This window comes from Microcaecilia unicolor, chromosome 2 (genome assembly GCF_901765095.1).
Source record: "Microcaecilia unicolor chromosome 2, aMicUni1.1, whole genome shotgun sequence".
In the NCBI taxonomy this organism is placed as follows: Eukaryota; Metazoa; Chordata; class Amphibia; order Gymnophiona; family Siphonopidae; genus Microcaecilia; species Microcaecilia unicolor.
In genome coordinates, this window is record NC_044032.1 from 545,359,380 (window position 1) to 545,372,689 (window position 13,310).

A 13,310-nucleotide genomic window follows, 5' to 3' on the forward strand; every position below is an offset into this window, starting at 1 on the left:
GTCCATCGCAATAATAGACTATGGACTTTTCCTCTGGGAACTTGTCCAAACCTTTTTTTAAACCCAGATAAGCTGACCATGAGTATCTTATATGCAGAGGTGGAGCTATTCAGCTGCTATCCATATAGCTAAGCAGTTTAGAGGGGCATTTTCAATATGACATCTAAATACAGTAGTGAACATGACCATTTTCAAATTAGAAAAAGATCCAACTTTTTGTTTCAAAAATAGCCACTTGCTAGATTCTTTTGTGCTCATCACGTCTCTTTTAGGACCATTTTTGAGAAAAAAAGGGAACAATGTCAAAAACAAGCCATTGGGACATCTAAGGGGGCAGCATTCATAGCAGACTGACCACACAGACACCCCAGCAGAGCAGTGGGGCAGCCTAGGGGGCACTGCAGTGGACTTCACAAAAAAAAGGTCCCAGGTACACATCTCACCATTACTTCCTTATATTGTATAGTGATTCCTCAAAGACCCTACTGTACCCAACTGTATACTACTACAATAGCCCTTATGCCCGCAAGTACCACCTATATGTAGGTACAGTAGGTTGCTGGAGAGTTTTGGAGGGCTCACACTTTCCATCATAAGTGTAACACAGTGGCATATGGGCCTGGGTCCCCTTCTCCTCCAGTCCACTGCACTGACCACTAGGTTACTCCAGGGACCTGCTTGCTGCTCTGAAGCTGTCCTAAAGGCTGGCATGTGTTTCTTTCACATTTTTGAGGGGGAGGGGGTCAGTGACCATTGGAGTAAAGGGGTGTCATGTCTTAATCTCTCCAGTGGTCATCTCATCATTTAGGGCACTTTTTTGTGATGTAGGTGTGACTGAAATAGGTGTAGACCAAAATGTCTGTCTTATAGCTCCGGATGTTTTTGCTTTGTTTCATTATGGCAGAAAAATGTCCAAGTGTTGGGAATGCCCAAATCCCATCCCTAGCATACCCATTTGTGATTTGGATGCACTGCAGAGAAAAACATCTCAAATTCAAGTTTTGAAAATCGTGAAGTGGACTTTTTTCTCTAGAAAATGTCCAAATGCCTCATTATGCCATTTTAAGAGGCTTTTTTTCCTTTTGAAAATGAGCGACCACATTTTTGCTGTCCTAAATTTGTCTGCACTGTTATACGGATAGTAGCTGAATATTGTCAACTATCCATGGAGTTAAGTGCCCTTGCTCTGCCCCAGCACTATCTTCTAAAAATTTGTGCATAGGGGGTTCATATGTTTATTGGCTGCTATTCTGGGTCAGGCCAAAGAGCCATGAAACCCAGTATCCTGTTTCCAACAGTGACCATCTAGGTCATGAGTAAATGGCAATCCCAAAAGAGTTGCTTATTGTAGGAATAAGCAGTGGATTTCCCCAAGTTCACTTTAATAACGGTAAGTTTTCATTAAGAATTTGGCCAACTCTTTTTTAAACCCTGCTACAATAACCGCTTTTACCAAATTTTCTGGTAATGATTCCAGAGCTTATTTACCCATTGAGTGAAGAAATATTTTCTCCAATTTGTTCTAAATGTACTATTTAGTAACTTTATTGTGTTTCTCATTGCACTTGTTCTTTTCGAAAGAGTAAACAAGTGATTTACGTCTACCTGCTCCACTCCATTCATGATTTTCTACACCTCTATCATATCTCCCCTCCCATTTCAAACAACAGTGAAATGATTTTTTGTACTTCTAAGAAATCATTGGATAACCTGACTGGAGTGGCAGTTATAACCTAACTATCATACCCAAGAGATTGAATAGGCCACTTTGGTCTTTGCCATTATGTACTGTGTTATTATGTCACAATGTAAGAGACAAGGGTGCATTATTAGGACTACTGATCTGATTTCCTGACAATGCCCCAGTATGCTCTAATATTCATCCTAACAAGTGTGAGCTTTTTGCCAGGTGAACTATTCTCTGCTATCAATATAGGACAATAAGGGGCCTTATTACAAAATTGCAGTAAAGAGTGGTCTTAACATGCCCTTACATGGGTCATTCCCACGTGCTAAAGGTCAAATTCTGTAAATGACACCTTAAAAATTGGCACTGAAAAACCATGTACTTAGCGAGATTCTATAAACTATGCCTAAAGTTTGGAGTAGTTTATAGAATATGCTTAGTGACTGTTCTTGCAACTAAACTTTAGGCGCACCTATTTAGGCCACCTAAAACCAGGTCTACATACCTGTACCTAACTTAGGCACAGATCCGGTGTATTCTATTTTACTGTGCATAGTTTTTTTGAAATGTCCACAATCCCTCCATGGCCACACTCCTTTTTCAGCTGCAAGCACTAGAATTTATGTGCACCACGTTATAGAATATACCTAGAATGTTGTGCATGTAAATTAATTAAAGGCAGTTAGTGCTGCTAATTGGTTGTTAAGTACCAATTATTGGTGCTGTTTGGCTGGTTAATCAATTAAGTTGTGTATGTAATTTGGCCATGAGGCCAAATTAGTGTGCACAACTTAAGGCACCATTTATAGAATTTGGGAGTAAGGCCATATTTACCACAGTTTGGTAAAATGGCCCCTTGTTTTCCTGTATTGATACTAGAGAATGGTTCACCTGGCAAAACTCTCACACAGCTCATGTGCTAAGCATGCACTAATCAGTTAGTGTGTGGTGCAGAACACACCCAGTCCCTGTGCCCAGTGCTAAAAAATAAATTTTATTTTTTAGCACATGACTAACGTGTGCACAACCCTAAATTAACAGGGATACCTCTAAGCTGAGTGAGAGTTCTCCACCTACAGCCTTAGCAATGGTGGGCACTGTTTCTCTATCATATTTTCAATAGTGAGGGTCAGGAAACCTCTGTAGGATTCTAGAGGACCTGTTTGTCCTCAAGGAGGTTTGATGGACAGGAGACGGTGTGATGTCACAAAGTTGAAGCCTTCCACCAAGGAGATATTAATTCTCCCCAATGCAGCTGCCGCCATTTTGGTACCCTCAAAACAATGTAATTGATAGGGTGACAAGCTCTGTCTACTGGCTTCAGACCAGATAATGGGCCAAGCATTCTCCTGCTATCTCCTGTTAAACCTTCTTGCTTGTTCCTAATGATTGAAAACACAATATTGAAGCACTACCCCTCCCCCATTGGCATCAAAGCAGTTTGAGGACTCCCACTTAGCTTAGAGGGAGCAGTGCTGAGCATGCCCTGTGGTAAGGTTTTTTTTAATTTTTGCTGCAGTAAGCATATGTTAGTACTTATAGCAGCTTGGTAAAAGGGTCCCAAAGTATTTTTTTTCTGTTTTGTTAGTCAGTCTGATGAATAGCATATAAACAATGATCGATAAACTGTCACATAATTAATGAAGTACATATGATAGAGATCCCCAAATAAATATTATAAAATGTTAAATATTTATATTAAAATATCATGCTGCATCATGTACCTATTTTTTTCTACAGCTATCAAACAGTTTAGAATATGGTCGAATAGTAATCTATACCACCAGCCTTCGAGTAGTAAGAAACACATTTGAAAGATGTGAGATTGTGAGAAAAATCTTCCAAAATCACAGAGTAAAATTTGAAGAGAAAAATATTGCTTTGAATATTGATTATGGAAAGGAGCTAGATGACAGATGTAGGATGGTATCTGAAGTCCCATCATTACCAGTTGTATTTATTGATGGCCATTATCTTGGGGTAAGTACTGAATATACACATTTCCAACTGCTATATGATATTGTGATATACCTCATTGTATAATGATTTAAAGGAGTTAACCATCGATATATTCACCAAGTGTATATTAATACTGACAGCTTAAAATGAAAGAAAAGAGGGAATGAGATTCTGCCCATATGAGTAAGATAGGAGTAGCCTAGTGGTTGGAGCACCAAGCTGGTAACCAAGGAAGCCAAGTTCAAATTCTGCTGCTACTACTTGTATTCTTGATCAAGTGACTTAATGTTCCTTTACCTCAGGTAGCAAAAGATTGTAACTCCTCTAGGGACAGGAAAATATCTACTGTACCTGAATGTAACTCATCTACAGCTGCTACTGAAAAGGTGTAAGCTAAATTCAAAATAAATTAATAATGTTGCTTTCACTGTGATGAGAATTCATAAACCAAACAGATTATTGAAATGCATTAGGCAGGGCTTATGCCCTTGGACACGAAAATGTTAACAATGATGGTTTTGAAAACCATGGATTTCTCTTTGGCATATTTATACATGTTTCTTGTTAACAGCAACACATACTGTAGGATTTGCTATACAAATGCTAATAATAATAATAATAATTTTATATTAAGATCTATTTTTAAAAAATAAACAAGTGTCATCTCACTATGCACCCGAGAGATGAATTGCCCTAAAAATAAAAATCATATGCAGTCAAGTAAATAAGGAAAGACCCTATGTTTGTGAACATGAATGCATGGAAATCACACAGCACTGGTCAAAATATCATTAGGTTGTAGATTATATTCCTCATCTTTTAGTTCTGCCAGTGAGAATTCACATTCTATGATTCATAAGAAAAATTATGGCTACAACTTGAAAAACATGTTTGTGTGCTCATCTACCCAAGTGTTAGAAAACCAGAGAGAAAGAGCCTCAATTAGGAAGAATGGGTAGGCCAGTTGAAATTTATCCAGCAACATTTTAATTTAGTTTAGTGGTTCAGTTATTTATTTGATTAAAAAAAATGTCAAAGTGAAGCACTTTCTATGTCACCATGGATTACTGAAGATGAGAAACAGAATAGCATTGTATGCTTCATTCAAAATAGATAAGAATTATGTGAGTATGGGGCTGTTCTGCTTTCATAGAGACCATTACAAAATTTGGGCTTGATTCACCACGGGACTCATTTTTGAAACAAAAAAGCGTCCAAAATATGGCACAAAATGACAGATGTTTTTCTGCAAAAAACATCCAAATCACTATTTTCCAAACTCATTTTAAAGACGTTTTTATATGCAGTTTGTCTAAATCTAAAGGGGGCATGTTGGATGCATGTTTTGGGTATGACTAAATCGGGCTTATGATATGGATGTTTTTCAGCTATAATGGAACATTGTAAACACCTCTAGGGCAAAAAATAGGACATTTTTGGTTAGAACTGTTTCAATTACAACTAAGTGCCAAAAAGGTGCCCAACCTGACCAGATGACAACTGGAGAGATAAAGGCATGACCCCCCCTTAATTCCCCAGTAGTCACTGACCCCCTTCTGCTCCCCAAAGATGTGAAAGAAACAGTACATTTCAGCCTCTATGACAGCTTCAGATGTGTATCCAGTCCTATTAGAGCAGCAAACAGGTCCCTGGAGTAGCCTAGTGGTCACTGCAGTGGACTGTAGAGAAGGGGACCCAGGCCCATATCCCTATCTAGCTGGTACACTTGTGGTGGAAAGTATGAGTGCCCCCCAAAAACACAAAATGCCTACTGTACCCATATAGAGGTGACACACGTAGGCAAATCAACTTCCTATAGAACTCACTGAATTTGTTGCACGACTCAGCGGTGTCACTCGTTGTTATACAAACTTCATCAGCAACGAGATTTACACACCCTTCTCCTCTTCAGCACTACAGAGATGATTTTTCTAAATAAATTCTATTTTTACACGTTTACATGTTTAAACCATGGAGGTAGAGTATGAATGACCTTAGTTTAACCCGGAAGTGAGGGGGGTGGAATTTAAACTTAAATGATGTTAGCATGTAGTTAAAAGGGGAGTAAAAAACCCCGCCAACGCCATCTCGCTGAGATTGTAAGCACTGACCGTTAAGCTGGTGATGAAGTAAAGTAGGTATCTTTGGGGGATGTGAAATGAATAAGGTAGTAGGAAGGTGTTTATGAATAGTGTCTAATTTTGATGCTCCTTTTGCAGGAGACTTTCCTTGAAACAGCTTTTTAGTGAAACACCAGCTCAGTTTATATATTTAATTAAAACATGAAAATAAAAATGTGATATATTATTCAGAAAAAAGAAACTTTGAGTGGATAAAAATAGAGAGGTTATTTAGAAAAATAATTTCTGTAGTGCCGATGAAGAGGTGGTTGTGTAAATCTCGTTGCTGATGAAATTTGTGTAACGAGTGATACCGCTGAGGCTTTCAGAAAATGCAGTGAGTTCTATGGGAAGTTGATTTGTTAATAACGGCTGCCTTCATAAAATAGGCACCTTTCTGGGCTTCTCACATAGACCTAAGACTACTCTTAAATGCGCAGATATCTAATTTCTACACATTGAATACAAACTGAAACACTACTTCTATACCAAACACCTCACCTCACATAACTATGCTTAAATGAACAGGCACCGTGCAGTATTTTCATACATATGATACTTTTATCATTAGTTTTCAGGATTTTGAAACAAAAATATTTACTTTTTTCACCTTCTATCGATGTAGCTCCCTTGTGGGAGTTGCATTGTCTTTCTTAGCATCTCTTTAATGATCTGCAGGGATGGGGAGCCTCCAGGGGTGGCTGTAGCTCCAGACTCTCCTCCAGCAGATCCTTCAGCCAGAGACCCAGCAAATAATGATATGGCTGTAAGCGAAATAAAATAATAAAAAAAAAACATCCAGACTTTAACGACAATGCAAAGCAAGAGTGTGGGCTGCACATGCAGTTCCATATCCAAAAAAGACCATCTGCTCCATTGCAGGGTATACAAGGACATGCCAGTACTAATGCAAAACACAGTTTGGAGGATTGAGGCCCTTTATAGAGTGAGCTACAAAGCTAGACTACAATAAAAAAAAAAAAAACTCAACACACATATAAAAGAGGGAAAGAAAAATGCTGAATAAAGTGTTGGCAATAGCAAAGCTTCTCATCTTTCCCCCTAACTCTTGTAACCTGCTTCTCACCGGCCTCCCACTTAGCCATCTCTCTCCTCTTCAATCAGTCCAAAACTCTGCTGCACGACTCATTTTCCACCAAAATCGCTATGCTCACATTAGCCCTCTCCTCAAATCACTTCACTGGCTCCCTATCCGTTTCCTCATTCAATTCAAACTTCTCTTACTGACCTATAAGTGTATTCACTCTGCTGCTCCCCAGTACCTCTCCACTCTTGCCTCTCCCTACACCTCCCCTCGGGCACTCCATTCTGTTGACAAATCTCTCTTGTCTGTCCCCTTCTCTTCTACTGCTAATTCCAGACTCCGTTCCTTCTATCTCGCTGCACTACAAGCCTGGAATAGACTTCCCGAGCATGTACGTCTAGCCCCGTCTTTGGCCGTTTCAAGTCCAAGCTAAAAGCCCACCTCTTTGACGCTGCTTTTGAGTCCTAACCACTGCTCACTTGCCTGTACCTTTTATCCCCTCCTCTTTAATTCCCCTTACCTCTTAGTTGTTCTGTCTGTTACCTGTCTTATTTAGATTGTAAGCTCTTTGAGCATGGACTGTCTTTATGTGTATGGTGTACAGTGCTGCGTATGCCTTGTAGCACTATAGAAGTGATAAGTAGTAGTAGTAGAAATTAACACAGAAACAATAAAGGTGTAATGCACAAAAGACAAGATACTTTAATATTCAGCCTTTGGTGGTAATCAGCTTGTAAGTCACTTTCAAACGAAGGCTAAACCTAACCCTGCCAGGACATGTGCAGCTCCCAGCATTGACAGGCCACCAAAAATTGTGGGCGCAAATTTAGGTGTGTTCCTTTGTGTGCGCAATTTAATAATTGCTTTTTTATCAAACAATTATTGGCACTAACGCATGTAAAGTTAGGTGTGGGATCAGTGCCTACAATTTATATGCGGTCCAAAAAAAGTGGACATGGAAATGGGAGGGTCATGGGCATTTCGGGGCGGAACAGGGGCATGGTTTTGAGTTACGTGCATAATTACAGAATAAGGGTGCTCTGCATGTAAATTTAGGCATGGGCATTCACACGTTTTTGTTGGTGCAAATGACTGCACTTAAATTTACGCGAAACCTCTCTGCTTTAAGCACTTATTCTATAAACTGCGCTGAACTTTAGGTGCAGCTTATAAAATACCGCTTAGGTGGGTATTGTTTTCACAGGTTTTTTTTTAGCTGCCATATATAGAATCTAGCCCTGAATATCAAGGTATATTCACTGACCTGGAAGTTAACCAGGTACCGGCTGATATTGAGACCAGTGCTCAGTTAACTCAGAGCATAAATTTAGTACAGCCTTTATTCTCTCCTAATTTTATGCACTCACTTAGCCGGTTAGCAGACTAATATTGTTGCTAACTGGATAAGTTGCCGCTCTGCTCTAAATCTGTCCCTGGACCTCCCCTAACTTAACCAGATAGCAAGGACATTCATCAGCACTATCCTGTTAAGTGCCTCTGAATATCCGGGATTGGCTAGCTCAGTGAGGTTTAACTAGGGTTACCATTCGTCCGGATTTCCCCGGACATGTCCTCTTTTGAGGGCATGTCCGGGGCGTCCGGCGGATTTGCCTGCACCCACGTTTGTCCGGATTTCTGGACAAACGTGGGTGCGGGTGCGGGCAGGCGCGTGCGTGTGGGCGGGCGATCGGCGCTGTGGTAACCCTACTCCCGTCCCCTCCCCTTCCTTACCATGTTCCCTGGTGGTCTAGTGACGTCTTCGAGGCAGGAAAGAGCCCCCTCTTTCCTGCCTGGAGCGCTGCCTCCCCTGTCTATCATCCTCCTCGGTCTGGCTGGGGATTCAAAATGGCCGCCGAGAGTTGAACTCTCGCGAGGCCACTTCAACTCTCGGTGGCCATTTTGAATCTCCAGCCAGACCGAGGAGGATGCAGCAGGCAAGGACAGGCAGCGCTCCGGGCAGGAAAGAGGGGGCTCTTTCCTGCCCCGAAGAGAAGACCCTACTAGACCACCAGGGCTAGATAGTAAGTGAGGGGGGGAATATGTGAGGGGGGGGGAACCATGTGATGGGGGGCGGGGAATAGAGGGGCGGAACGAGGACCCGAAGGGGGCGTGGCGGGGGCGGGGTATGAGGCGTGGCGGGGGCGGGGTAGGGGGCGTGACATGTGTCCTCTTTTTCAGAGGACACAAAATGGTAACCCTAGGTTTAACCATGCAGAAGCCTTTGAATATCAACCCTTTTGTATTTAGAAATAACTCTCATTCTGTACACACAGAATGTGCCTTTCCTTACTTAGGCCCCGATGCACAGAGCTTACCATGCTGTCAATGTTTGATTTAGACTAGTTGTAGCCAGTCTAAGCAAACATTATCTACTAAGTAATGCACAAAGGGGTTTTCCCATGGCTTTAAGTTGTGCCATTAGCAGCCACTGAGAACCCTATGCAAATGTACTACAATGAGCTCATCAGTATTCTAATGAACATTCTGTGTGATGCACAACTACAGAGAAGCTGTAAAATCTGAGTTACATTTTATGGCTGCTCTGGAGCTGTCGGAGAGGAGGGAAACAAGTAGTTGCAAAGGCTGCCTATTAGTGCTCCTTACCTCTCCCCTCCAGACCCCCCCAGTGCCCCCCTTGACCCCCTGAAAAAAGTCTGTGGTGGTCCAGTGGACCCCCTCCCAGCCCCCCCCCCCCCCGGTGGTCTAGTGAGCCCTCACACTCCCACATACCTTAAATCCACAGAAGGCAGGAGCAACACCTCCTGCCTCTGGGCCTGGCCCTTTTAAAATTGGTAGTACCCAGCCCCTGCTCGGTGCATCCTGGGATGCACTGGGAGGGGCTAAACACCATATAAGGAGTGCATCCTGGGAAGGAGTGCATCTGGGATACACTGGCAGGGGCTGGGTGCTGCTATTTTGAGAGGGGCAGGCCCAGAGGCAGGGAAAGGAGGCATTGCTCCTGCCCTCCTGCCTCCTGTGGATCTAACGTACCTGGGGCTGTTGGAGGTCTCTAGACCACCAGTGAGTGATGGTTACAGTGAGAGGGGGGTTCAGGAGGTCCACAGGACACCAGGATTCTTTAGCTTTGGTGGGTGAGAGGGAAGGGGTGGAGGGGGTGGAGGGGTCCACTGGACCACCAGGGAATTTTTAAGAGATCTTGGGCGGGGGGTCAGGGTGGTTTGGAGGTGGTCCAGGTCGGGTTGGGAGGTGGGGATCTCATTTCCATGTGATCCCCTTTGTATATTGGTTGCTGTTTGCCACCCACTAATATTTCAGTAGCACTCATTTTTACCGGGTGCCGCTATGCTTCAGCCCTTTACCGTGGCTTCTTTATGGCATATCGCGTGCCAATTTATGCGTGCTACTCAATTAGTTAACAAGCCTATTAGTGTTGATAATTGGCTGATAACCAATTATCAACACTAATTGGCAATAATTGGAATTTACTCATTCATCTTTTTAGGTGTAGTCTAAAAAGAGGTGTGCATAAATTGCATAAATACACATAGGAATAGAGTTCTTACTATGCCAGCATAAAAGACACAGAAAACCTGTGAGAGAATGCCTGCAGGCACAGAAACAACATTCTGTGAAAAAAACGAGAAATGTGATGAAAAATGCTCATGGGTTGTTCATACTTGACCTCTTACAGCTCACCTTCTGATGTATATTTTCACACAACCAATGTGGGTAAACTGGAGTTAATAATGAACCCCTTTTGGTAATCAGAAGGAAGAGCGCTGACATCTGAACCCCAAACCAGGACCAAGAGTAGGGCTGATCCTGGCCAATCTCAAAAACATAAGAAAACAGTTTAATATATGGTAAAGCAAAGATCAGAGAAAAATATATAGTGATCATTTTATAGCTCTTTTTCACCTTCCCAGTTTACACTGGACATACCAAGAGTGCTGGTGGAGAGCCCTTGACTTTCCATACAAACTGTTTCGTATGTAGCACCTTTGCTAAGTACAGCACTAGTATATATATATCCCAGGCATAACCCCAAAATGAAACCATTGGTGTTTAGGACCGGGGTGTGACTGCAGTCTGAGAAAGCAAGAGCAAAATATGCTGAAAAATATTTTGGCATACAATATCATATCAAGACACAGTAGGCACATTGTAATTTTGGCTTCATTTTGCCTACTGCTTTGGTTGTTAAAGGATGTCAGCAGTTTGTAGGTTTTCTAAGTGAGAAGAGGAAGGAGGAGAGAAAGTAGATATACATATGTTGAAAACAGGCAAAATATTTAAAGCTGATTAAAATAGCAAATAATAAGGAAAGATAAAGTCATCTCAATTTTTGTAGAGGGCTATTTACTAATCTGCATTAACCTTTCTTAATTCAAAGGTTCCCTTTCAGATTGGCAGATCAGATGGGATGTTCCTCAAGGTTCCCCTCTTCCCCTCTCTTATTTAATGTTCTGTTATCTTGAGTAGGAACTTTGCTAGATACCTTGGGTTTTTAAAACTTCAGTTATGCTGATGACATTATGATACTTATTCCTGTTTACCAATCAGTGGAAGATGTCTCTAGTATAATAAAGGATTGCATTTATTATGTAGAAAACTGGATTTCCAATCATCAATTAAAATTAAATACAGAAAAAACTAATTTTAGTACTGGGTAAGAGAGATAGTATATGGAATGACAGCATTCTTAAATTAAAAAATCCTAATTTTACATTTGAAGGTAATGTCAAGATTTTAGGAATCATATTTCGGTCTCATGTACTATTCTTTAACTGGTAGTTCTTTCATCAAATTGAGAAAGTAAGCATTGAAGAAAAGAGACACTGGAAAGGAGAAACAGAGAAAATGTTTGTAGACAAGGACCATTTGGCTAGATTTACCCATTCTGCCCATTTGTGCATATATGTACTGTGTTTCACATCTTACCTGATTTGTGATCTTTCTCCTCCCTCTGCCACTAAAATCCCATGTGTTTGTCCTAGGCATGCTTAAATGTTGCTATTCCAGCTCATGGAACACACTTCATATAGAATTTTTAAGTGTTCATATCGTTGTAATTCTTAGGTTATATCCTAATTTCTTCTAACATTATCCGCAGTAAGCTTTATAGGTATCTGCGAAATGCATAGAAACATAGAAACATGACTCCAGATAAGGGCCGTATGGCCCATCTAGTCTGCCTTTCCTCAGTAACCACTAACTCCTCCTTTTCCTAACAGATCCCACTCCTTCTTAAACTCTGACACAGTCTTTGTCTCTACGACCTACACTGGGAAGTGATCCCCATGCATCCACCACCCTTCCATGAAAGAGTATTTCCTCAGATTCGTCCTAAGCCTATTTCCTCTAACTTCATCTTATGCCCTCTCGTTCCAGAGGTTTCCTTAATTTGAAAAAGGCTCACCTCCTATACATTACCACCACTAAGGTATTTAAACGTCTCTATCAAATCCACTCTCTCCCGCCTCTCTTCCAGCGTATATATGTTGAGGTTCATGAGCCTGTTCCTATATTTTATGACCAAGACCACTGACCAGTTTTGTAGCCGCCCTCTGGACTAACTCCATCCTGTTTATGTTTTCCCATAAGTGCGGTCTCCAGAATTGCACACAGTACTCTAAATGGGGCCTCACCAGAGACTTGTACAAGGGCACTATCACCTCTTTTTTCCTGCTGGTCTTCCCTCTCCTCATGCACCCAAGTATCCTTCTGGCTTTGAGCGTCACCTTTTCTACCTGTTTGGCCACTTTAAGGTTATCAGACACAATCACCCCCAAGTCCCGCTCTTCTTTCATATACAGAAGCTCTTCACCCCTTATACTGTACTGGGTTTATGTGACCCAAGTGAATGATCGTGCATTTCTTAGCATTAAATCTTAGTTGCCAGTTTTTGGACTATTCTTCAAGCTTCGCCAGATCCTTCCTCATGCTATCCACACCCTCAGTGCTGAATTAGCAAAGATGGTATATTAAATACCAATAAACTAAGGGAGTCTTTTACAAAGGTGCACTAGCGTTTTTAGTGCACACTAATAATTAGCTTGCACTAAACACTAGAGATGCCCATAGCAATATATGGGCATCTCTAGCATTTAACGTGAGCTAAAAATGCTAGTACACCTTTGTAAAAGGGGCTCTAACTTCTTTAGTCTCATGAAGGGTATGTATTAATAAGCTTGTTTTATATGTGGAAAAGGTCTTTAATAGAATTGCATGGCAGTATAAGTGCGAATAAGCTTGCATGTCAAGAAGATGACAAGTATACACTCACTATACACATTCTGCACCTGGACAAGCTTTCAAAACACTGTAGCTTAGATCAGTTCCTTAGATCTTGTTTAAATGTACAAAGAACTTGCCTTGAGTTTAGCTAACTTTCTAATTATCTCAACTGAGTCTGTACCATGCATCGTATCTCCATCTATATATCTGCACTTGGCCTCTCAGCTATAAGGTAAGCTGTATTGTAGAAAAGCATTAGTACTGTAGCTACGTTATTTGAATGTTCTAATCTGTGCTTATT

At 41.3% G+C, this 13,310-nt stretch overlaps 1 protein-coding gene across 2 annotated transcripts in view; it reads left to right on the top strand.

Moving 5' to 3' along the window:
• GRXCR1 (glutaredoxin and cysteine rich domain containing 1) overlaps nt 1-13,310 on the top strand; it is a 125,260-nt gene that overhangs the window by 93,575 nt on the left and 18,375 nt on the right. Inside the window, exon 3 of one of the 2 annotated variants that reach the window (XM_030192626.1) lies at nt 3,439-3,667. In XM_030192626.1, the coding sequence (XP_030048486.1) occupies nt 3,439-3,667 (229 nt within the window). Of the gene's footprint in view, nt 1-3,427; nt 3,668-13,310 lie in introns of both variants that reach the window. The other variant, XM_030192625.1, reaches the window with a different exon arrangement.